Source organism: Pseudopipra pipra, chromosome 3, assembly GCF_036250125.1.
Source record: "Pseudopipra pipra isolate bDixPip1 chromosome 3, bDixPip1.hap1, whole genome shotgun sequence".
NCBI lineage: Eukaryota > Metazoa > Chordata > Aves > Passeriformes > Pipridae > Pseudopipra > Pseudopipra pipra.
Genome location: NC_087551.1, coordinates 3,434,969 through 3,459,693, shown reverse-complemented (window position 1 = coordinate 3,459,693; position 24,725 = coordinate 3,434,969). Strand labels below are relative to the sequence as shown.

The 24,725-nt window shown below is 40.2% G+C and overlaps 1 protein-coding gene across 1 annotated transcript in view; it reads right to left on the bottom strand.

The window, feature by feature from the left end:
• The window catches only part of LOC135410742 (protocadherin Fat 4-like), a 37,111-nt gene extending 14,880 nt beyond the window's left edge, over positions 1-22,231 (bottom strand). Inside the window, exons 1-25 of the mRNA XM_064647480.1 lie at positions 22,002-22,231; positions 20,539-20,610; positions 17,905-18,065; positions 16,824-16,868; positions 16,353-16,451; positions 15,948-16,037; positions 15,198-15,308; positions 14,394-14,510; positions 13,443-13,533; positions 12,782-12,894; positions 12,345-12,518; positions 11,777-11,905; positions 11,384-11,539; positions 10,169-10,349; positions 9,174-9,307; positions 7,201-8,145; positions 6,687-6,812; positions 6,304-6,561; positions 5,871-5,969; positions 5,596-5,768; positions 4,468-4,616; positions 3,236-3,543; positions 2,326-2,595; positions 1,139-1,276; positions 370-586 (exon numbers count right to left, since the gene is read on the bottom strand). Of these exons, the coding sequence (XP_064503550.1) occupies positions 370-586; positions 1,139-1,276; positions 2,326-2,595; positions 3,236-3,543; positions 4,468-4,616; positions 5,596-5,768; positions 5,871-5,969; positions 6,304-6,561; positions 6,687-6,812; positions 7,201-8,145; positions 9,174-9,307; positions 10,169-10,349; positions 11,384-11,539; positions 11,777-11,905; positions 12,345-12,518; positions 12,782-12,894; positions 13,443-13,533; positions 14,394-14,510; positions 15,198-15,308; positions 15,948-16,037; positions 16,353-16,451; positions 16,824-16,868; positions 17,905-18,065; positions 20,539-20,610; positions 22,002-22,071 (4,426 nt within the window). The 5' untranslated portion in view covers positions 22,072-22,231. The remainder of the gene's footprint in view (positions 1-369; positions 587-1,138; positions 1,277-2,325; positions 2,596-3,235; positions 3,544-4,467; positions 4,617-5,595; positions 5,769-5,870; positions 5,970-6,303; positions 6,562-6,686; positions 6,813-7,200; positions 8,146-9,173; positions 9,308-10,168; positions 10,350-11,383; positions 11,540-11,776; positions 11,906-12,344; positions 12,519-12,781; positions 12,895-13,442; positions 13,534-14,393; positions 14,511-15,197; positions 15,309-15,947; positions 16,038-16,352; positions 16,452-16,823; positions 16,869-17,904; positions 18,066-20,538; positions 20,611-22,001) is intronic.
• Between the last annotated feature and the right edge of the window lie 2,494 nt (positions 22,232-24,725).

Here is a 24,725-nt window from a genome sequence, read left to right as displayed (position 1 = left end):
TCTCTGTCAGTGTCGTTTATCACCCTAGAAACAGGCTTTCTGTAAACAAGCAGTAAAAGAACTGGAGCACGTTTTTGGGAACCTTTTCAATCAAAATGTCAATAAGTGCTCAAAAAAACATAATAGAAAAATCTGTGAATATACTGAAGTGAGAATAGTTTGTGTGAAAAAAAAAAATCTTCATTTTTGACAAGGCAAATATTTTTTAAATTTCCATCTGGCTGTAGTGCAAAGATCACATCATCATTTCTGATAATTTACCTTAGCAGACTATATTAGTATTGCATATGTTTATGCCTCATAATTACACATGCTGAAATATTCCCTAAGGGGAATGAAAGGACATTTCCTGTGGTAAAGCAGAGCTACCTGTGATGTTTGCTGTGTCCTGGAGATTTGGCTCTCCAGGATTGAAAGCTCTCAGAGTAAAGGTGTACTGGGAACGACTTTCATAGTCCAGAGGTTCAAGAGTTGCAATGTCTCCAGAAAGTTCCCCAACATGAAATGAAGTTGTCTCTCCAGTTATGGTGTATTGAATAATGGCATTGTAACCTATATCTGCATCTGTGGCTGCTGCATTCAAAATCTAAATGAGAGGGGGAAAAAAGAGAAACAAAAGGTTTGGAGCAGAATGAAGAGAGTGGCAAAACATACACCCAAGACTGGCACTGAAGCACGCAGTGTTTACTGACCAAATTAGTCATATGGCCATTAATTGCCTTGCTAAAATCCTGACACAGCAGGAATGGTCACAGTTATTACAGATTTTCAGGTGACATCTCTTCCTTCAATTCCTGTAAATCATTAGGTCATATCTGCAAGGCAGATATACTGGGAGGTTGCCCAGAGAAGTTGTGGCTGCCCCATCCCTGGAACTGTTTAAAGCCAGGTTGAATGGAGCTTTTGAGAAACCTGGTCTAGTGGAAGGAGTCCCTGCCCATGGCAGGGAGCTGGAATGAGATGATCTTTAAGATCAGTGGTCACTGTCACATAAATTAACATGCTCTGTGATTTTTCAGGCTCCACAAAGTAAAAAATTACGTTCCCCAATGCACAGTGATGAGACATAACTACTCCTTCCAAGTTTACATGGAGAACACAAGTGCAGAACAGCCTGGTTATTCCAAGTGCCACCTACCACGTGTGGAGGCTCATTCTCTCTCACAGTCACAGAGTAGGATTTCTGGGGGAACACTGGGGGGTTGTCATTCACATCTTCCACAGTGAGGCTCAGCACTAAGCTTGCAGATTGGGGTGGTTTGCCAGAATCGGTGGCCTGTGAAGAAATGTGTCATTAAAAGCAACTCTTTTGACACAAACTTACTTTGCCATTTCAGTTTTGATCCAAAAATTGTGAACCTTTGTCTCTGAAGACTTTCTGCTGGACCAGTTATCCCCCAGTAACATTGTTCTAGCCTTGTAGTTGATTAGTGGCCACATTTCCTGCAGTGGTGTCCTCACCCCATCACACTCTCTGCCTCATTTCATTAGCAATTAATCAAAAGCTCAAGCCTGGATCCAGATCAAACACGCCATGTGACCAGACATGGCACTAATCAGCACAAAACCACAGATATCTGTGGTGTGGCATTTAAAAGAATAAGGAAACCCCTTGCATTTTGAGGGTTTGAAGTGCCTACAAAGCAGGCTGTGAAGAGCATCCAGTACATGGCCATAGAAAATTCCAGTCTATAGGTACATTTACACAATTTTTAGTGGGTTTCCTGAATATGTTCCCCAAGTTCCTTGACCTCTGAAATTATTTGTTAGCAGCAAAAAATGTCCCTAAAATATATTTGTACCTGATGGCCAGTGCTGGAACGCTTCTTAGTATGCACAATAATTGATCTAATTAGTAGCAGTAAAAACCAATTAAATTAGAGAGAATAAATAAATATCCTCATGGCTGGTGAATGAAACTTTATGCCTCTTTTTTTTTTTTTTTTTAACTTGAAAAATCTCATTTCAGCTATTTTTTAAAAGGTCTAAGCATCTTAGCTTTTGAAAAATGAAAAAGTAAGGGAAAGGGACAAACAACATGGACTGGTCTCAAATGGACTCAGGAATGCTTTGCAGATGTCACAATAAGCTGTTGTGTGACAATAACCTTTAAAATCTGGGCTTCATGGATCATTTATCCACTAAAACCAATTTACACAGCAGAAAACGGAGATCCGGGTGCAAAACATAAGGAACAGTCAAAATTCATTAATGAATTCTAATGGAATTCTCTGAGATTAGGTGGTTTTCTTGTGATGATTCAGTATTTTCTCATTTCTTGTGTTGAGAATTCTGTGAACTCGCCTCAAAAGTTTGTCAACTTACTATTATTTTCAACTCATAGCTGTCCACCATTTCTCTGTCTAAGGATGTTCTTGTCATCAGCTTGCCAGTAGAATTGTCAATATGGAATGTTCCAGCAAAATCATCTTCCAGAGAGTAGGTTATAAGTGCATTAACTCCTATATCCAGATCAGTAGCAGAATATGTGCCCAAGTCCAGACCAGTTGCATTCTCGGGAGCCGATAATTTAGTTTGAATCCACGCTGGGAAAACTGGAGAATTGTCATTGACATCATTAACTCTCACAGTTACCTATAAGAAAAGAAAAAAAAACAAGAGACACAAATTTGAGCTGTAGAAATGGTATTTGAAGGAGAATTTTGATTCATTTTAGCCTATGGAAGCCTATAGGGAAAAAAGCAACAAAACCCCCAAAAAACAAAGGGATACATAACAAATTCAGCATTTTTTGGCATTTGAACATTTCCACAACCTCAGCATTGTTTTATTTTTTTAATTCTCAGCTGCAAGATAACATATGTATGAGATAACATCTACTCTAAGTGGAAGAGATGAGGAGAATTAATAATCTGGGGCTTTTGGGCTCATCTGCATCATGATTTTCCAGAGCTATGCACAGACTCGGTTTTGGTGTTTGTGGGTTTCTCTGGTTATGGGCTGTTCACAGAGGGACTCTCAGGAAGTGATGCAATCTCTGAAGTGCCAATATTTCAATCTGTGAAGTGACAATATTTCAATCTGTGAAGGGACAATATTTCAAGATGGTAATATCTCCTCAGGATAGAAAACCTGAAGTTAAATGAAAGGCTGTCAAAGCTTTTGTGCTTGCATAACAGAAGGCACTTATGTGGATATTGCTCAATTCTTGGGTTTCTTTAAAAGATATTTCATATTCCTTTATAAAAAACCTTTGGGAATGCCTGTTCCATACCAAAGCCACAGCTGTGTTGGGTGGCAGCACAGAATCCACAGCCTCCACGATGATGCTGTACAGGTCGACTTCTTCCCGATCGAGCCCGACGAGGGTCACGATGTCTCCTTGGTCACCCACGGAGAACTTGTCCCGGTGGGATTTCAGGGAATACACCACCTGCACAGCTATGCTTCCAGTCAGAGCCTTCACAGAGCCCACTGCAGTCCCTGATGGCTTGTTCTCATCAATGCTGAACTCGTAGTTGGAGCTCTCAAAAGTCAGCCCGAAGCTGGTGTCATTTACCAGCAAGTAGAGAGTGACAGAGACTAATGAGAGAAAGCAAATTAAAATAGGGAAGTTGTGGCTACAATCATCATGATCTGTGCTCTATTTCCTTAAATTTTTGAGGAACTAGCAGAAAATGACAGAAATTATCATGTGGGAAAGAAGAATGACAAGAAAAAAGAAATCAATAGTAACAAGGAATAATATGTAACATAAAACATGATGCCTTTTATACCTAATTTATGTTCCAGAGTAACCCCAGATCACTTCACTGATCACAGAAGTGTTGCCTCAGTAGGACAGGAGAGCAAGGATCACAAATGGCAAGTTAGTGGGATGTGCAGGTGTTTTACACTTCTTAAAACTCCTACACTAAATTGCTTTGTAACAAAAGAGAAAGGCTACACATAAAACCATAAGTGCAATTTCTGTTGTGACCACTCATCCAATTTTAAGAAAATCAGTTGTTTCTCCTGTTCATGATAAATCAAAGTTAGCCTCCAAAAAACACATGAAGAAGTTACAGAAAATGCCATGTGAGTCAATATTTTATGAAAGAACAGAAACTCATTTGAGGGTTACTTGCAAGTTCCTGTTTCTTTAAATGTTCCTAATTCTAAGAAAATAAAGGAAAACTGAAAGAGAAACACATCATCAATATTATTTGAATACATCTTTTTAGAGTGAGTAGAGCTGTGAATCCTGGGGTTTGTACCATAAGTACAACTGCAATAAATTAATCTTAAAAAAATTAAGTCTAACCCAAGTTTTCTGTTAAGATGATCAGCTTGGAGGAAATCAAAGGGTAAAAAGCAAATATTCATTATTCCTGAAATGCAACATGGGGTATTTTTGCCCTAAACTCAGTTTGACTTGACAGCAATGGGATTAATTTCCAATTTAAAGGTTTGCAAGGGTTATGTTTATGTGGGGAAAAGTACAAAAGGTTTTAAAAGACATTTTACCCTGTGATGTCAGCTGGGGAACTCCATGATCAGCAGCAACAACTGTCAGTGTGACAACTGTGTCAGCTGTGATGTGGTCCAAGCTCCTGCTGAGGGTGATTTCTCCAGTGAGGGTATTTATATGGAAATCATCAGAAGGATCCATGAAGCTGATTAAAGAGAAATCAGGAGAGTATTCATATTAATGACCATCTACTTACTGCTGCAGCTGTAAGGAGCACTCAACAGACAGTATTTGCCTTTTTATAAAGAGCAGGTTTTAATTGCTGTGTCATTAGCCTAAATATATTGGCCTTTTAAATTCCAAGTATGTTTTCCATCATGGGAAAAAAAAACAGCATTCATGTCTTCAGCTCCCATTATACCCCAAGCATTTGATTTTCCCACAACTAGAAGGCAGATATTGCACACTCAGCTGCATATTCAGCAAGAGAAGAAAGCCAAGTAGCATTCACCTGGAATGACCTGCTAATTCCTGGTGTTCTGCAAACTCTCACAGATAACTGAATTGCTCACAGGAAAAAGTAGCATGTTTAAGGTAGAACACCATCTCACAGTTAAAAATATTCTCTTTCAAGAGAATAGTTTTAAACACCCACAATTTTACTGGTTCATTCATCTGTCCTTCTCAATCCATGCTTTTCATCCCAAGGTATCCTGGTGTTTTCCATGACATAGAGGTCATACAAAAGTCTATCTCCATTAATTTTTCTATGCATGGTGCATCATGAAAGTTAGTATTTCTTGATCTCCTCCTCCCAGCAGACAGAAGATGTGTGAAAAGACACTCTCATTCTCAGAGATTCACTTACTTCCCACACAGGAACTCCAACACATTTTTCAAACTCTCAGAAATTCAAACAAATTTTGGCTTTGGGGTTTTTTTGCCAAGTTTCTCTCTTATGACACAGTCATGGTTCAATAAGCTCTAAAACACAGAGTAAGGACTGTCCTTCCTGAGTTTAGAAGTCACAAGTGATTACAGCACTTGTAAAATGTCTGTGAGCAGATCTTATCCTTCTTCAGACCAATAAAAATACTTTGTGAGAAATAAAAATACCTTTCTGTTTGCTTCTTTCCCAGCAGACACTCATTAACGAGGGATTATTGTCACCACAGGGATTTTACCTGTATGAAATGACTGAGTTGTTCCCAGCATCAGGGTCAGTAGCAGACACTGCCAGCACAAACTCTCCTTCCTCTGCTGTTGCCACTCTTACACTGGCTGAGTACTGAGCCTTTGTGAACTGAGGAGGGTTATCATTCACATCTAACACTTGAATGCTGACACGGGTGAAATTCTGGTGTGTGAGAGGAGAAAACCATCGTTCAGAAAAAGCACAGACACTTAACTTCCTGAAGAAAAAGCAGCTGCAAACAAAGCATAACACGTTCCTCTTTACCTGCCTTCGAGGAGCTCCGTTATCAGATGCCACCAAGAGCAGCTCATACTTCTCTTTGGTTTCTCTGTCTACAGAGCCAGTCACCAAAATGGTTCCATCCTAGAGAAGGGAATGTGGTTCAATGCACAGATCATTTTGATTACAATTATACACTGAATTCTCAGAGGAGATGAGGGATTGAAATAATCTGTTCTCCTTTGAGCAAGTTCAGATTCCAAGCAACACCTGACAAGTATGTCTTAGTTTTTGAACATCAACACATATTTCCAACCTACAGGGCAGGTGCTGGTTTTGATGTGCATTAGAATGGTACCTGCCAGCTCTTTTTACCTGATGTGTAAAAAGGTAAAACCTGATGTGTTTTTACCTGTGCCAAGTAACTGCATGAAAAGCAGTACCTGAATATTGTTTTCAGCACATCCAAACCCCTTACCTGTTGGATGCTGTATGGATTATCCCCATCCTCAGCTGATAAGTAATAAGTAATTCGGGCATTCTCTCCCTCATCCAAATCAGTAGCAGTCACATTTCCAACTTTGGTGGGAGCACTTGACATGTACTCTCCTTCTGGAATCTCAAAATTGTATGGCTGCATCTGGAACTCAGGGTTGTTGTCATTGACATCCAGAACAGTGACATGGAACAGGGCACTGGAATTAAGCCCATTTGTGTCAGCATCAACTGCCCACACCTGCCAAAGTCAGGAACAAAAATGGAGTTTTAGTGGACATTTTAACCCCTGATAGAGATATAAAAGGTGTTCAAGGGAGTGAAGTAGAAATGAGCCAAAACTGAAAAGTCTGTCCCCAGATTTACTTGTAAAGTGAATGCAGATGTAGTCTCCCTGTCCAGTTCTGTGTCATTCCTTAACGAAAGTATTCCAGGCATATCCACAGTAAATGAGGTACTGTTATGAATAAAGTGTCCCTGAGAAAAGCCAGCCTAGAAAGAAAACATAGTTCATTTGAGATTAACATGATTAATATTTAAGTTCAAAAAATAATCATATTAATACTAATACCTGGCCTTTTTATAGGAGTTCTCATTACAAAAGTACAAGTGCTTTGGCAGGTATAATACATGAAATCCTGCACCCTGAGCTGTGGGAATACTGGACTTCTTTGGCAAACAGGAACTGTGGTATGTGGAAGCCCTTGTGGTCCTAGACATTCCTTCTCCCTAGAGCTCTCCAAGACTAATCCCCATGATGTGAGGAGCAGCAACACACAGTTCAGTGGAGTCTGAACTGCAAGAAGCATTTACACTGCTTTAAAACCGAGGAAACCGTGTCACCTCTGATTTATCAGGGTGAGAATAATCTGGTACCTACCTCGTCCTTGTCAGCAACACTGAACGTGTAGACAGGACTTCCCTTCTGAAGGTTCTCAAACACAGATATCTGATAAGCTTCCTGGCTGAACTCTGGTGGGTTATCGTTGACATCTACTACATTCACAACTACGAGGGTTTTATTGCTGAGACTTGGCTGACCTCCATCTGATGCCTCCACTTCTACTAGAAAACGCTTTATGGTCTCATAATCCAGCTGCTGGCTCAGGCTGAGCTGGCCTGTGGTTGCATTGACAAGGAACATCGGTGAGGGGGTTGGGGGCTCCTGGCTGACAATTTGGTACTTCACCAGGGCGTTGTCCCCAGCATCCAAGTCAGTAGCAGACACTGTCAGCAGTGCCCTTCCCACCACTTCATTTTCAGGGACATCCACTATGTATACACTGGATGAGAAGACTGGAGGGTTGTCATTCACATCACCAACGATGACTGTCACGTTGAGAGCTGTCGACCGCGCGGGTTGGCCTTGGTCCCTGGCGATCACTGTTAAGTTATACAAGTCTTGGGTTTCTCTGTCCAGTTCCTTTTCCAGCAAAATTAATCCTGAGGTGTCAATATCCATTTTGCCTTCCCCACCTTTCAGAGAATAAACCACTAGCCCATTGAATCCCTCATCCACATCTGTTGCTGACACCCTGGTGACACTCGTTCCAGGTGGCACGTCCTCAAGAATATTAACGGTGGTGTTGGTTGCACCAAACACAGGACTGTTGTCATTGACATCTAGAACTGTGACAAACACTGTAGCATAGTCAGTAGTGTTCCCATCTGACAAGGAAATGGTCAGTGTGTAGTTTTTCTGGGATTCATAGTCCAGTTTGGTTCTTGTTGAGATGACTCCTGTGCCATTGATGGCAAACGTAGCAGATTCCGTCAGCACTTGAAACTCAACTCGTATATGGGGACTTAAAGACTCATACTCTACCTGGGGAAGACACAGCATATTATCAATAAATGAATTAAAACCAATAAACCACTGTCTAAAAAAGAATAATCATTTTAACTTTGTCCAAATTCATTTTATGGCTGATATTGTGGCTTGCTATCAACTTATGGTTGATACTGTGGCTTGGTTTTACTTCTTTTAATTCATTTTCATTCAGGCATTTACTAACCTCACAGATTCATTAAAAGAAGTAAAAATCAAACCACAACATACATAAAAATCCAGCTGAAGAGGACTGTCTTTTACTGGAACACCATTAATATATGAAAGTAAATATGCATAGGGCATAATAAACAGATTGCACTTTAACCTTTGGTTCTGCCTTTCTTCATATAAAAAAGGTAAAAAATTAACTCAGGAAGTCAATAAAGCAAAACAACAAAATGCATTATCTTCTCACTGCTTTGGTAGGAGACTGTCCATCTGCCTTCAGACCTGCATCCCAGAAGGAGCTTCTGGTGACCTGCTCATCTGAGCATTTTTGAGCAAAATGAGGAGCAAGTTCTAAAGCCTCCCTTGAAAATGCCTTTATGACAGTCTCTGATGGGAAATCTTCTATCATCATGTCACAGAGATTTAGATTTATCCCCAACAGATGAAGGAATATTGCCTATTCTGGCCTTTGGGCCACTATAGGCTTTGGAGAGTGTCCAAAGTCAACAGAGGGCTAAGCATGGAAGTTTACTTTCTCAAGCAGTTCTGGGGTTTATTTTGTTTGATTTGGGAGGTTGGTTTGGTTTTGTTTTGTTTGTTTTTTTTAATGTTAAATGGTAGCAGATGCTGTTTAAGCTTTAAGCAATGGAAAGTTTGCAAAGGTTTAAGTGGAAGCAAATCCACCTTTGTGGGTGATAAGTTTCATCATCTGAGGGATGTACTCAGTGCTGTATGTGCAGCTTGACCCACAGAAAAACCAGGATCCAGTTATCCATAGCCCAGGGAGACATGGACATGGGGAGCACATATTTTATGGAATGTCCTATATAAAGATAAAATAAAGTTGTTCTTACTTGTGTCACTACAACAGGACTGACCAGCTCCTCCTCTACAGACACACTGTATGTTTTTTGGGTGAACTGTGGTCTGGAATCTCCAACTGCAGTGATTTGTACTGGCACTGATGAACTCCTTGGAATGGCCCCACCTGCAAGCAAAGGGAAACAATCTCCCAGCAGATGCATAAAATACCCACTGCCTCAAAACATAAAAATAAAAAAATACACTTTTCCACTGTCACTGACTTTTTTTTTTTTGTTTTAATCCTTACTGCAACTGTTATGGTACTGCCTAAGAGGTCCTAACCAAGATCACAAAGGATGGACTCAGGAATCCCTTTCTGTATCCATATTCCCCACAGCACCCATTTTGTCCATGAGACCATCAATGTGAGGACACAGAGCTGATTTTGACCAAGTCATGAGGCTGAAAACCACTTTGTATTCTCATGCTTCCAGGAGTGGGATAACATTGCTGGATTACAATTGTTTCTGCCCTTATTCAGATTGTGAATGTTAACTGAGTTCTCTGTTATTCTTTTAAAACAAAGGAACCCTCAATAACTGTGGCTAGGGAAATGCTGTTGGTGGTGGTCACCCTAAAAAATGGGCTTGGCATCTTGGATGTGCAAACATTTTACTTTCCCTTTCACTCCTTATTGAATGGTGACTGAGTTACAAATTTCTAATTTCTGCCTGAACCTCTGTATTCTCTGCTGTGCAACACCAGTCAGTAAGTCAAAGGAAGGTGTGAAATATATGTTATTTAATGTTCTTCCCACAGCCATAAAGAAACCAGATTTGACACAACACCATCAGCAGGAAGTAGGGTTTTACCAGAGATGCAGCAATTAGTTTGGATGTACAAGGAGCAGATAAAAATATATGGTGTTTTTCAAATAAAGCCTGTGAACCTGTTTTGACAGCATTCCTTCAGGTAAAAACCAAACCAAAACCAAAATTCCTCACTGGAAATAGCTGTGTTGACCTGTACTGAAATCTCCTCTTACCATCAGTAGCTGTTATCCACAAAACAAACTTCTTAAGCTGGTTGATTCCTAATGGGATTTCTGTCTTTAAACTGATTTGTCCTGTGGATGTATCCAATTCAAAGTATCCATCTTCATTGCCACCAGCTAAGATGAAGCTTATCTCTCCATTTATACCATCATCTGGATCATCAGCAGCAACCTGGAAAAACAAAAAAGAAATATTTTACTGTAATTTCTTGTGCTTTTATCAAGTAACACAGAATTGCTTCTTCTTGTGCAGTTTGTAGAGCAAAGCATTCAGGTAAGGAGATAATTAGGAATTGGTTGTGGGGCTTTTTTCCTCTCATTTATAGCAAATAATAGGTCTGGATAATTATATATATATAATATATATATGTATATATATACACATATACATACACACACACACACATATATATATACTTAGCTAGATATAGCCACAACAAAATTCAGTTATAGCCTTGACTGTCATTTTCCTATAGAAACTATTTCCTACAGAATTCCTGGGTTAAACCTCAGTAAGAATGTTTGCTCTTTGATGCACAAACATTATCATTCCAGCAGCACGAGCAAAATCCTGCTTCTGTGGAACTCATGTGAATGACACCAAGTTTGTATGTCAGAAACCCTGTTTCACAGCAATTCCAAAGTCACCAGAGGCAGATGGTTCAAGAGATTTCATCAGGAGCCATTAAATTGGCACATTTGGGTACGAGCATTGATTGTGACTCCTGTATATCTCACCCCCCATTTCCAGTTTTATTTGGTTAACTCATTTACTATGTTAGAAAAAGTACATGGTATCTAAAAATGATCCACAATGCTTCAGCATTCAGCAGCCTTTCAAAAAAATTGTATCATTATTTCAGTTTCTGGACTCTAAAACCATTGTTTTCATTAAACACCTTACAACAACTAAAATCTAGAATCTTACTTTATGTGTTATGTTTGTGGTATTCAGGGTGGTGCACAGAATCTAAGATCAAGAATAAAAATCCTGTATCATTTGTTCCCTGATCTGGGATGTGACTGGAGCATCCAGAACACTGTGATTATGGAATGTCAACAGGTGTAAGCTTCGAAATGAAAGGTGGATTGTTTCTGAACTCAGAGGATCCCCTTTTAGATAGAACTTCTACACAGCTTTAAGCAAGGACTCATGCACACTCATTAAAACTCAGAAATGTCATTTCTACTTAGTATTTCTAGTACCTGAAGAATGGCCATTCCCGCAGTCATGTTGAGGAAAAGATCTTGTTCATATGGTGTGCCTCTGAAGGTCGGGCTGTTGTCATTCTCATCCAGCAGCAATATGTTGATTGGAGAGTGCGCCTCGCTGTGAGGTGGCAAATGATCTCTGGCAGTGACCTGGAAAACCCATGTAGGGAAATCACTGCATTGTTCAAATGCATCTTCCACGGGGAGTAGGAAGGATGAACAAGAATTACAAGCTGGGTGGTGCTTCCCTCCAGACAGCTTTGATGTGAAAGGCTGGATTTGATTCTTCAGTTCAGCTGTGGATCTGTACTAAGGAATCAGCCTTTTGCCAGCACAGATCAGGTCTCACCTGTTTGCCTTGGAAAGGAGGAGGTTTATTTTTAATACCTGTAGCTGAATAGATGGTATTCTCTCCCTATCCAGGAGCGTGGAGTTCCTCACAGTCAGGATCCCAGCTTGACTTAGTTGGAAGGGACTGTCATCTGGAGTGAGAGCAAACGTTCCCTGGAAGCCTCCCTGTGAACAGTAATGATATTTGTTATAAAATAGGGCAATCACTGAGCTTTCTTCTTATTTTCCACATGGAGAACATTGAATTTTCTGGTTTAATAGAGGTTACAGTTCCAAAAAGAGGGAGAGGAGCAAACAACATGGAAGAAATATAACATGCAGGCTGAGGACAACTCACAGCTTCATGTCCACTTTGCACTCCTGCACTTTCAGGTTTGGGACCATTTGCAAACCACAGGAGTTTCACAGAGAGACAAAATTTATTCTTTGGCTGCAAGTACTCTACCCCCCAAAGAAGTAAAACTAAGTTTGCTTTGCTTAAGCATATTTAGATAGCCAGAAAAAGACAATTCTATTTGCTGCACCTGTGTAACACAAACACCTTTTTTATTGCATTTCAGAAGCGTGATATTTGTAGCAAACATTAAAAACACTGGCTTTTTACCTCATCTTTGTCAGTAGCTGTTACTTGAAGAACTTCCATCCCATTTGGGAAATTTTCCAGAACTGAGACATTGTAACTTGATTGGGACAGCACTGGAGGATTGTCATTCACATCTTCAATAGTCACCAGAACTACTGCATCAGCTGTTTTGAAACTCTTGTCTTGCTGGGCTGCCTGGAGAGCAGAGTTTGCAGCTGTAAATTCCACATCTTGGTAACAACGAGCTGTTCTGGCTTAACACAAGGACATGACACAACTGCCTGTTTTCAGTGAACGAATTTTCCTTTTCTTTTTCTTTTATTTTAAATGCCAGGATGGAGCCTTGATGCCAGTTGCCCTTTGACATCACTGTGAGAAATGCTGTTACCAGCAGGTTGGATTTACATATGATGTTATGAAATTGAGATTCAGAGTTAACACACTAAAGAAATCAGTACCTGAATGGCCACCACAAGAGAGGGACATATTTCTCTGTCAATGGCAGTCTCTACTTTCAACACTCCAGTGCTTGCATTGATGGAGAAGTTGTTGTTATAGGCCGGGGGGTTCACTGAAAAGCAACAAATTTCAGAGGGTTGATGAGAATGAACCAGAACAGTAAATCTGCTCTGTCCTTTAAATGAGTGTTATCTTCTTAGCCATGGCAAAAATGAACAGACATTCCAGAAAAAAGGCTTTTTTTTCCCCAGGGACTCTGTCCTCAAAACAATTCCTAGGAAATTCATTCACACTTCAAGGTCTCAAATTAAGCATTTCATGAGTTTTTGGCAATTCCTTCAGGAGGAGGTAAAGCTCCTGATGGAATTGATCTCTCTAGATGGTCCTGAATGGAAATTCTTTGCTCAAATTGAAGCCTCTAAACTGACTTACACTCAGAATCAGGAATTGTTTATTGCAGGAAGTTCAAGAACACCTAAACATTTTAAAAATAGTTGGACCCTGCAATAAGTGACCGAAATGAAGCTGATTTAAGTGGAGCAGCACTGTGGTGAAGCTCTGTGCAGTTAAGACACCTGAATGAACACTTCACTTCCTTATTCTCTTCAGGAATATTATCAGTTAATGTGGCAATGTCTAGAAGGAAATGAAGGCTCTTACCTAGTTTGATGCTGTAAACTACTGGTTCATTTATACCTCTGTCTCCATCTTGAGCCAATATGGCCTCTGGGAGAATAGTCAGAGCACCCTCCTAGAGAACATACATTGACTTGATTAACTTGAAGAAAAAATACACAAAGTTAACTTTTTTCATTGGATAAGTCATAATTTTGATTAAAAAAAGAAGAAACATGCACTTAATGGGATCCAGAAAAAAATTCTTTCTTTGCCATCCGTGCTTTCCAGAGGAAAACTATGACCAAAATGGTTACACTGTGTTTGAGAAACACCAGATTATGGAGCTGCAGTCACAGATGGAATTTATGTTAAGGATGTTGAATATTTCAGTTCTTTTCCTTTCCTCTCCTGGCAAACAACATGCAAGTCTATACTGCAGCCCTAAGAAAAAGAATTATTTACAAGATAAAAACATTTTAGAAGAGCTAAAATTATCCCTTCAGACAACTGAAGATGAACTTCTAACCAAAGGGACATCAAGGGTGTAACACTACAAGTATTTGTGGTTTAAAATATGTGAACATGAAGACAATGACAAAGAAATAGGGATACAGATAATTAACTATTTTAATTTTAGTGGATTACTCTGATAATACCATACTGTGATTTTTTTAATGTTAATACATCCAGAAGCCTGAGCCAAACAAATACATTCCCCCAAGAAATTTCTACCCAATATAGAAAAAAAAAATTACAATATCATATAAACCACAGATTACCACTCACATTCTTATTTTTGCCTACCTGAGTGTAATGCAGTGTGAAGGAATTACATTATTTAAAACTGAAAACAGGCAGCTAATTTCAGGACTGATGGACAGTCAGTTGCCCTTTCAAGTTTAGAGCAAAAGCCCTCTTAGAACAGGTATTTTGGATTTTTGCCTTTTCTTTCCTTTCCTCCAAACACAAAAGCATCCAGTGAAAAGCTTTTACCTGGATTTCACTGATATTCCCATTGTACACAGGTTGGCTGAAATAGGGGTTCAATGTATCATAATCTTCTACATTAATTATTAAGGATGCAGTGTCACTCTGGTCTCCAAATTGTTCCTGCATCCCAAGGGAAAGAAGAAAATAAGAAACACTGCAATGAAGGAGCCATGTCTCAGTGGAAAATACAGCTGAATATTATTACATGTATTTTACAGGGTCTAAGAACTCTCACCCTGTCAGATTTTTCCATTTCTGAAAATCCAGTTCTAGGAACAAAACTATCAATGGGTGATTGTTCTTAGTTATTAATTTCCTATCAGGCAGGTGTTACACAGCAGTAGAACTTGGTAACAGTGCATTTGCTGCAGCTGTACATTTGCTAGATACACAATAACTGCAGCAAAACCATGTGGGTTTAGTTCTAACAGGAAATAAAAGCAAACACACATTCAAATCTCAAAAAAAGGCACACAAAGAACCTGGTGAGATGCAGCAAAAGTATGATAGGTCTGCCATAATGAATAGGTGAATATGTGTGAGAATAGTGGGGAATAAATATGTACAATATTTATACTCAGAGAAACACACCCAGAAAGAAACTTGGGCTGGTATTTGATAGGAAACTTAAACAGTGGCTCAAATATTAAGAATGTGCTACTTTGCAGTACAGGCCAAGATGCAGCCACAGCTTCTGGTTTGGGAACTCCCAAAGTTCTAAATTTGTAGAAACTGGGATGTTATAACAGAGGAACTATCATTGTGGAACTATTGTGGGTCTCGTTCTTCTTTTAATTTGTACCATACCTTTGCTTGGACTGTTAAATTGAAAAGGTGGACCTTGTTGTAATCCAGTGTTTTATTCACTATGACGCTTCCATCTCCTTGCCTTATATAAAAGTAATCTGAGTCCGGACCCTATTGAATGAATAAATCAAATATTTTATATGATTAAAGATGAAATACATTTTCTTTTCTCTTTTTCTCCCCTTTGTTATTGGACTGCTTTTCATAAAGGACCAGGAATCTCTCAACCACCACCACACATTCTATTGCCTCTCCTGTCAGTGCCAACAGAATTTCTACCTGATTTATCTCATCCTGTGGTCAACAACTAAAGCACATCAGAGGAATGGCCCCTTCACCAACTATGAAAGGGGCAGAGACAGCAAGCTCAGAGGTGAAGATTTCCACTGCAGATATCTGAAGCTAGTTGAAATAATCCTACTCCAGCTGGCTCCAGGACTGGAGATGAACAGCAAGCCAAAGACAAACTTTAAAAAGAAGGGAAACTGCTTCACTCCTGCTTCTACAAAGGACCACTGATTTCCTTGGCTGGAGCTGGAGAGTGCCACAAATCATTTAATGAACTTTAAGAAACAAGATTCAGGCCTCACCTGGGGTATAAACTCTAATTTTAAATGGCCTTTTGGCTTTTTGCAGGTTTTTAATCTCAACCACACAGCACGAGAGAGCACACAGGGATCAGGTCCCAGGCTGTGAATCTGTGAAATACAAACTGGTGTCCTCAGTTTCCAACCAACACAGGGCACTCACCGAGAGACTGTAAGTGAGGATGTTGAATTGGGGTGAAAAATCATCATCCTTTGCTTCCACTTTTATAACAGTGAAACTTATTTCAGCCACCTAGAGGAAACAAAGATCAGCAAACGCTCAGTCACGAGACCCTTTCGACATCCTTCCTAACTTGGGGCAGGGAAGTTGTGCCACCTCCTCAGCAAATCCCTTCCCATTGCCATTTTTATTGACTATTTCCCCTCCACCCCACACCCCCAGCTGGACATGCAAGCCCAGCCCTTCTTTTCCACATCCACGGTGTAGATAAGTCCCATTAAAAGTGCAGGGAATGAACTGATAACGGTGTGGTCACATTAGAACCTCCCCAAAAAGCAATTTAAAAATATCCCAAGGAAAAAAGTACAGACATCTGCCATAACCCACCTCTGATACCGAAGCACTATAATTAGTCTGTTGAAATTTTGGAGCATTGTCATTTAAGTCTTTTACTTCTACGTTCCGTGGATTCTCTATCGGAGCACTCTTTGTGATGGAAGCAAAAAGGCAGGTTAGAAATGACAACAGTGAGGCAGCACCACTCTGCTAACATTTCATTTCATCCTGTCAAATGAGAGCCTCAGAGACACCCCTTCAGTTCTACAAACTGTATGGAGAGAGTTAGGTCACCCTTACTAGTAATGGAGTTTGCAAAAGTATGCTAAAATTAACTTTTTTAAAAATTTACCTGTGAACAAAATCACTCATTCCAATTGGTAGATTATAACAAATTATCTTCTACAAGGTACTCTGAACTCCCTGCATCTTAACTTTAAATTAAATAGTATTTCAGAAAATGGTAACCTGGCATTAAGCTTAGACCAAAAATACAGTGGGTAAAACATGTTTTTTACTTACTGTTCCAATCCTCTGGCAAACAATGGTATACCAGACAAATTCACTCTAAAAGTGAACAAAACAAGCAAATAAATAATATCATCTAGGAACTCACAATATGACTGTCAAAGATCATTTATGTCAAAATTATACAAAATTACTTCTAGGAGTTGAATCCTCAGGTGGGCTGTACCAAAACACTCTGCTTACAATACATAGCAAAGTAATTACAGAGCATTAATTTTAAGGTTTATTTGACTCCATTCACCTACTGATGACACCCACCATCCCTGTACCTGACTGACTGTTCTCCCCAACAGAAAGTTGACAGAGAACAGGAGAACACGTACAAAAAGCACAGAAAGTGTTTTAATCCACTTGGAAAATATCCAAATGAGAAATGTAGAAGTCATAAATCCATTTTCATCACTTACAAACGTGGATTGTAACAGTGGTTTTTACAACAAGCCTGGTTCAATTCTGCCAAGTCCAGGGCTGCTCTGAAATGGCAGTGTATAAAATACATGATAAATTGTCTCTATTTACTTTGCAGTACCACCCCATTTTCATATTTAGGGCAACTGTAGCCAGGAAAAAACATTGATACTGCTTTCTAAATTCCTGGTAGTCCTACAAAACAAGGATGGCCTAGGAAGAAGGATCTATCCTTTTGTGCATCAAGCAACAGAGGCCAACGGATTTATTCACATGTGAAGTTAAAGCTTGTATAAACACTCATATGACTAAGGCTTACCTTCTATAAATTATACCTGCTCCACCTCCCTTTGATGAAATAATCCACGTTGCTGGGAGATGAGTTGTAAGACAAGTGACACCTGTCCTAGCTGTGTATTTACAGCTGTCATGACAACACATGATTAGGAAAGGACCTGTCTTGACTGTCAGATGACAGACACAGACATTTAACAGGTATTTCTGAGAGGTAGATACTGAATTCTATTCTTACAAGTCACTTTTTTTGAAATGCCAACCTCTGAGAGAACAAAGTATTCCAATTCATTATCTTAGTGCTGCTTTTTTTTTTTTCTCACCTTTCAAGAAAACCTTTCTATTTAGGCTTTAAATGCAGTAAAAATAATACCTGGAGAGTCTCAACATCCAGTGCCTTGGAAGTCCTCACAGTTGCATTCCTAAATGCAGAGTTATATTCCAGCTGCACATAGTTCAAGTGTTCAGGGAATATAGGTGATGTTAATGCCAAATTTACATCGGCTGGGATATCTGTGATCCATTCTATATCACCTGGAAGAGAAAGTGTAACAAATTAGGTTGTTTTATGGAAAAAAAATCCTTAGATTTGTTTCATATGTATCGACAACTGGTTACCTTTGGTTACATTTTATATTATTTTGGTGTTTTTAAACGGTAAGATCTGTTAAAGTGCCCTTAAGTGCTCTGCACAAGGGCATTGATATGCTTTTAAAACCACTGAAACCCATTTTTTTTCCCAATATATTCACACAGCATCTCCAGAATTAAAAAGCTTGGCATCATTCAAACCTGAATCTCCACCATTTTTTGAAAACCCCTTCATGCTGAGAAACTGTCTTTTCACATTTGCTGTGAAAATGTAACCAAAGTGTAATCAAAGTCAGGGAATGTGGTCAAAATCAGCAAGAGGCCAGTCAGGGCTGCCTGGGATGAGTTTCAGTATTTTCCAAACACAAGGGCATCTCACATCTCATAGTTAAATCTGTCAAGCAGGTGGAATCCAGTGTGAAGCCAGACTCAGGCTTGTGGTTGTTTCATTTTGATTTTGGGACAGAATGGTGAGTCCATGGCCCTTCCTTTAATCTGTTCCTGTTTGTACACAACACAAACACAAAACTCTGCAACCTTTGAATCAGTTTTTATGTGATTTTCTACAACCACACATTTAGGAACTGATCTCTTGAAAATACAAAGACTTGTTATGTGCAATTATCAGGATTCCTGTTAGACTGACTCATTTCAGTAGTGAGTGCATTACCTGCTTGGTTAAACACCAAATCTGTGCCTGAAATGTATCTTTTTAAACCATCCAGTGTGGTGCTACTGGCAATTTTACTAAATAAAGCTCCCTTACTCATGTGATCAACCTATTTGTGTTTATGAAACCACACTTAGCTTCTCATGGAACACATTACCTGTATTGCAAACCCATAATCCCCTCTCCCCTCTAAAATCTTTCTTGAACATCCCAGATGTTTTCCACGATCCTCAGGAAACTTGCTAGCTGTGTTTCTTTCTTACTCCACTGGCTTTGTCCTCCACCACTACTAATTTAGGCTGGCAAGCCCTTTCTGTACCAGTTCCATCTCTAATCTCCACATAGAGTCTTGTGCTCTTGGTCTCCAAGTGCCTAAGGAATATGAGCTTGTCTTCTTCACCAGCAGGGAGTGTCTGGAATACTGGCAGCTACCAAAGACACTGGACTTTTAACTGTGTGTGAGAGGAAAGTCCAGTGAGCTGACAGTGAGCACAGAACCCCAGGGCTGTGTCTCAGGGGCACAGCATTGGGTGGTATCACACTACTGTGCTGAAAGCGCTGGAAGAAAACATTCCAGGGAAACAAAATCCCTCTCTACTTGACAGGCTGCCTGAGCTGGATACACTCAGATAAGAAGTAAAGCAGCTGCCTAGGAAACGGTATGACCTGCAGCAGAGAGAGCCCAATAAAAGGAAGTACTGGGAAAAATGGAAGGTGGTTCTCCCTCTGGGTTATTCACAGGCATGTCAGCAGGTTCACTCACACACACAGTGCCCACTAAGGGCCAGAGTTATTGCTCCCTGCTTAAAAATTAAATGGAATCAGGGTGAAAGGTAATTATTTTCCTTTCTCTCTCCATTCAAGAGTCAGACACAGCAGCTACGCTCTGACAGCTTCAACAGTGACTGGAAAAAAACCCTGCTCTGGATTGTTCAGCCTGGAAAAGAGAAGGCTTCAGGGGGAACTAATTGCAGCCTTCCAGGACTAAAGGGAGCCTACAAGAAACATGGAGATGGACTTTGACAAGAGCATGGAGTGACAGGACAAGGGGAAATGGCTTCAAACTGAAAGAGATATTAGATATCAGGAAAAAGTTCTTTACTCTGAGGGTGGTGATGCCCTGGCACAGGTTGCCCAGAGAAGCTGTGGCTGCCCCATCCCTGGAAGTGCTCAAAGCCAGGTTGGATGGAGCTTTCACCAACCTGGTGTAGTGGAAGTTGTCCCTGCCCATGGCAGGGGGTTGGAACTGGATGAGCTTTAAGGTCCTTTCCAACCCAAACCATTCTATGACTCTCTGATCTTTCTGAAAGCCAGAAGAAATGCAGATTGCCTGTGGAAAGTCAGCATGGGCCTGAAGCATGATGCTATGAGATCCTAAGGGTTATAACATATCCCAAAGGGAAGCTTTGGCCATATCTTAATGCTTTGCCTTGTATATCCATTAGGGACATCAAATCCTGACTGGATAAGGTGAACTGAGAATGTTTTCTGTACTTGTTTCCTTTCCCATTGCCTGATCTGTCTGTTCAGACAACAAGATGCCTGGATCAGGGAATTCAGGGTTTGATATTTATTTATTCTACCAAGCACTATGTCCATAGGCAGCTGCTGCATCCAGCCACAAAGACTTGTAAATCAATGAATAATACAGATTCATTTTAAAATACACTGGCTAAGTGAAGCATTAAAGTACTATGTGCATTTAGGAGAAGATCAGACAATTCTAGGCTGGAATCCTAATTTTACCTGTGTATCCATCCAGAAAGCCTGTCAGCTCAAGTGTGGCAGGTGGCACATCACAGTTTATAGTTGTGGTTTCTAAAAAGAAACACAAAAGTCACGTACAAAGAACACAGAGATAGTACAAGGTCAAAAAGCTTATGCTCTGTAAAACCAGATGCACACAAGACTTCAAATTAAGCTCAAAGACATTTATCATAAACCTTGAAGAGTTTAAAACAATACATTGCATGGTGTAAGCAAATATTGGTGGCTTGGACCCAATCTAAGCCTGCCAAGAATGAGTCACTGCTCATTAGTGTCCTGCTGAAACATTTGTGGAAATCATAATCGAAACTGCTTCTGTACCTTGGCCTTGTAAATGTTTTCTGCTCCCAAGAAAACTGTCAACACAAAGCTGCTCCCCAGGGTAAAGGCACATTGACAGATTTACCTGAAATTTCCTCTCCTTAAACTTTCAGAGAAGGTGGCACTTTGGGAATACAGGTTTTTCATGAGAAGTCACTTTCTTAAGTGGTTAATTGTATCTCAGACACCTCTCTCTACATCTGCTCTGTGTGATAAAAGTGAGACTTTTTTTTTGTACAGGTGCAAACTGTAAACACAGAAATCCAGAAATCTGCCAGATTTTTTCCCCCTCCCCTGACTAGAATTCATTTTCGTGGTTTTAAGAATGTTCCCACTCTTCTCCTTGCCATCCTTCCCATAGATTCAAAGGGACAGGTGGTAAACAAACAGTGGGCTCTTTTTGCCTGGCTGGGTGGATCCCTTTCATGCCTGTATCACTCTACAGGATTTCATTTAAAATGAGCAGTGGACAGATTTCTACAGAAGTAACTGAATAAAATCCCAGAGGATATTTCTACAGTCAGCAGCTGTATGGGTCTAATGCTGGTTATGGGTCTAATTCACTGCCTCCATCTCTGAGTGTTGAAAAACCTGGGCTCTGGACTAGTGAAAAAGATCAAAAAATTGGCAGTTTTCACTTTCTGGAAGCCTCAATACAATAAGGAAAACTTTTAATGGAGTTCCTTACCACTACAAATATCATGTGTAACAATGGTAAATACTCCAACCTGATTTAGTAGAACAGCAACAGCATGGAATTTAACTGATCCCAACTTCAAAACTATCCATCCTCAGGCTCAACTTCAGCCTAAGTATTTTTTCTAAGGTCTGATGCAAATATATATAAAATAACGATATAAAATAATAATATAAAATAACCAAACCCCCAAAAGTTCAAAGAAAATAAGAGCATGGTTTTCAGCTTGTCAGCACTGAGCTCCTGAAAGCCCCCAGACCACTTCCATGGGCACCAAGATGGCTTGTTTAGATGTTAGTTTATCAAGCAACAAATCAATGTGTCTCAGACTTCTAGGACTGTGATTTGTATGGATTTAATATATTTAATTTTGCTCCATTTCAATAAAAGCAGTAAAATGCTCATGAAGAATAAGAGTACTTACTTTGTGCCTCAGGACAGGTGAAGGTAACCCAGCTGACCAAAGCAAAAACCAGGGCTCTAGAAAGCGCCATGAGCACTGCAGAAAAAAATCTCCTCCTGAAGGCAAACCCAGATGGTTGTTTCTCATACAGAAAACCTGTAAAGAATCATCTCATTTGCCATATCATATGTTAGTTATTTCCTTAACAAATGCTTCACTGACAGCAAAGGAAAAGACTGGAATAAGCCTTCGAGAGCAATCCACCAACTATATAATGTGCTTATCATTTTCAGCTTGGCAGATCAAAGTCCTTTTGGGCAATAAAATAAACCAATAAGGAAATGGGACATTTTGTGCTGTAACACAAAAAGTGGCAAGTGTATTTTTATCCTAACATTTGAAATAGAGATGAGAATAAATCAGCAAACATCCTGGTCAACATGAGAGAAACGCACATTTTCCCTGGGAAAGAAAACCAGCATTGCCCCTTTTGATCTCATAATGATGGCAGAGTATCCTCCCATCACTCTGTTCCAGAAGGAATAAATACAGAATTCCTGCTGTGAAAATAGTAGTTACTATTTCATGTGAGGAAAGCAGACACCTCTGAAGTGTGCCCTAGTATTTTACAGGTAGTGTTAAAACATTTTACTTCGATGTACCCAAAAGCAACCAACATTTTAAGCTTGTAGAGGACTTTCAAAGGCTACAGATGATTGAAACAAACTCCATGATGAGATGTGTCATTTGTAGGTAAATACACCTTCAATTGGAAGGAGAAGCTGATTACACAGCAAGGGAACTGCTGCCACACCAAGGTCTTATCATGTTTGTGCCACATTTTGTCACTGTGGATACTGAAGTAATTACTGGAGGTTGAAGAGAACACAAAATACAATAAAACTGCACATAACAACTAAAAATAAAATTATCATTGTGTCCTAGCCTTGAATTATTGAAATGTGGGAGCAATTCAAGAAGAAGCAATTAAAAATTTTTTAAAAGAAGTTCAACATGGGCACAGTGCCTTTTGAACAAAGGCCCCATCCAGCCATAATTGTGCATTCAGTGGTGTCAGTACTAGTTAATTTTCCTTCCTGGCCTGATCATTCCCTGTGTCCATCATGATGGCCAGGCCTTAGCAAGTTTTTGTGGAATAGTACAGAAGGCAGGCCTGTGCACAAAATGCCTCCTGGGAAGAAGAAAGAGCCCTGATCTCATTCCCCAAACAGCACCACACCTCTCTGGGCCATCACAGCCAGGCCAGAGCCTGCATAAGCTGGTATTTGTACCAACAGATTCTTCTAGCAACCAACCCCCTTGACCACTGGGAATGTCCATGTGCTGGAAAGTCTTAATCCACTAATGAAGATCTACTTTTTTGATATTCCAAATGAGAGCAAAGGCAACGCAGCCTCAACAGCCTCCGGGGCCTCCCAGAGCACTGGAAGCTCAGAGATGGGAAGGGACCCGGGACCTCAGGGGATAAAACTCCAGAAAGATCCCCCATGGGGTTATCTGTGGGGGAGCAGCCCAGAAGCTGAAGGAAGAAGGTCACTCCTGTGCATAAACTCAGTGCAAGACTAAATACAAATTTAAAGTTCCCCCCCAGGCAGGTGTAGAACGGGAACAGCTGCTCGGGTGCAGCACAACACTGTTACCCCACTCTAGAAGCTGTTTCGCTGGGAGGGTCTCAGTCCAAGGCAAGAGCAGCACTTCCCATCAAATTAACATTCCAAGCTTGTGTGATTCCCAAAGTAGAGGAGTGCTGGGTGACTTTGCCAGCTGCTGTAGCCTTCCAGCTGCTGATGGCTCCCTCAGCCTCCACCACCGTGATGCTCAAAGACAGAACCTCAGGGACACAGCAGTTCTGGGCAGTCCCTTGGCCTCGAGCCTGGAAAAGCCTCTGGCTGGTTTTATTTATAGATATAACCAGGAGGGGACTCAGTAATAAATCTATAATAAATAAATTTAACATGAGTGAAGCCTTCTTCACCTCCTAAAAGATGGACTCGGTCTTGGAGGTCTTTTCCAACCTGAATGATTTCATAATTATTAGGAAATAAAGAAAAAAAACTTCACATAATGGCTCAAGCACCTGATGCACAGGAGCAGTTTCCCAACCCCCAATACAGGTACACTCAGCAAGAACAGGAAACAATGACTTTTAAAAAACTGATTCCCTTCTGGCAAAGAGAAGTGTGTTCTCAGTCACATCAAAACCACCCACGCTGTTCACACACTGGGGCAACCATATGTCCACAATTCTCCAAAACACATCTTTTGGACTCATTGCTGAATTCAAAATTCTGCCCCTTTCTCCAAGATCTCTGGGCAGCCAGGGAACAGGCACAGCTCCAGAGGGCAGGGAGATAGTTTATACCCCCGTGGGACAGCAGGATGGACATTGCAGCCTTCCCAATACACCACCTGCACATACACAGGGCACCCACGTAGCAATTTCTAGAAACAGAATCACAGCAAATAATATTCATAGATTTAACAGACTGTTTAAACGGTGCAATCTGCACTGTGGCAGTGCAAGGCAGTGTTAAACATGTTTTTTTAAACATAGCTTAGTTTAATATTTTGCATACTTGGGTCACTTGGAGGGCAGCTCACTCATGAATTTTTAATCCGGCTTCAAAACTCGACGCAGATAAAAATTCTTTTAAGTTCATGTAGATTTGGAGTAGCTCTGCATTTAATGATATCCTGTTCTTGACAGATAAAAAGCCTGTAGTG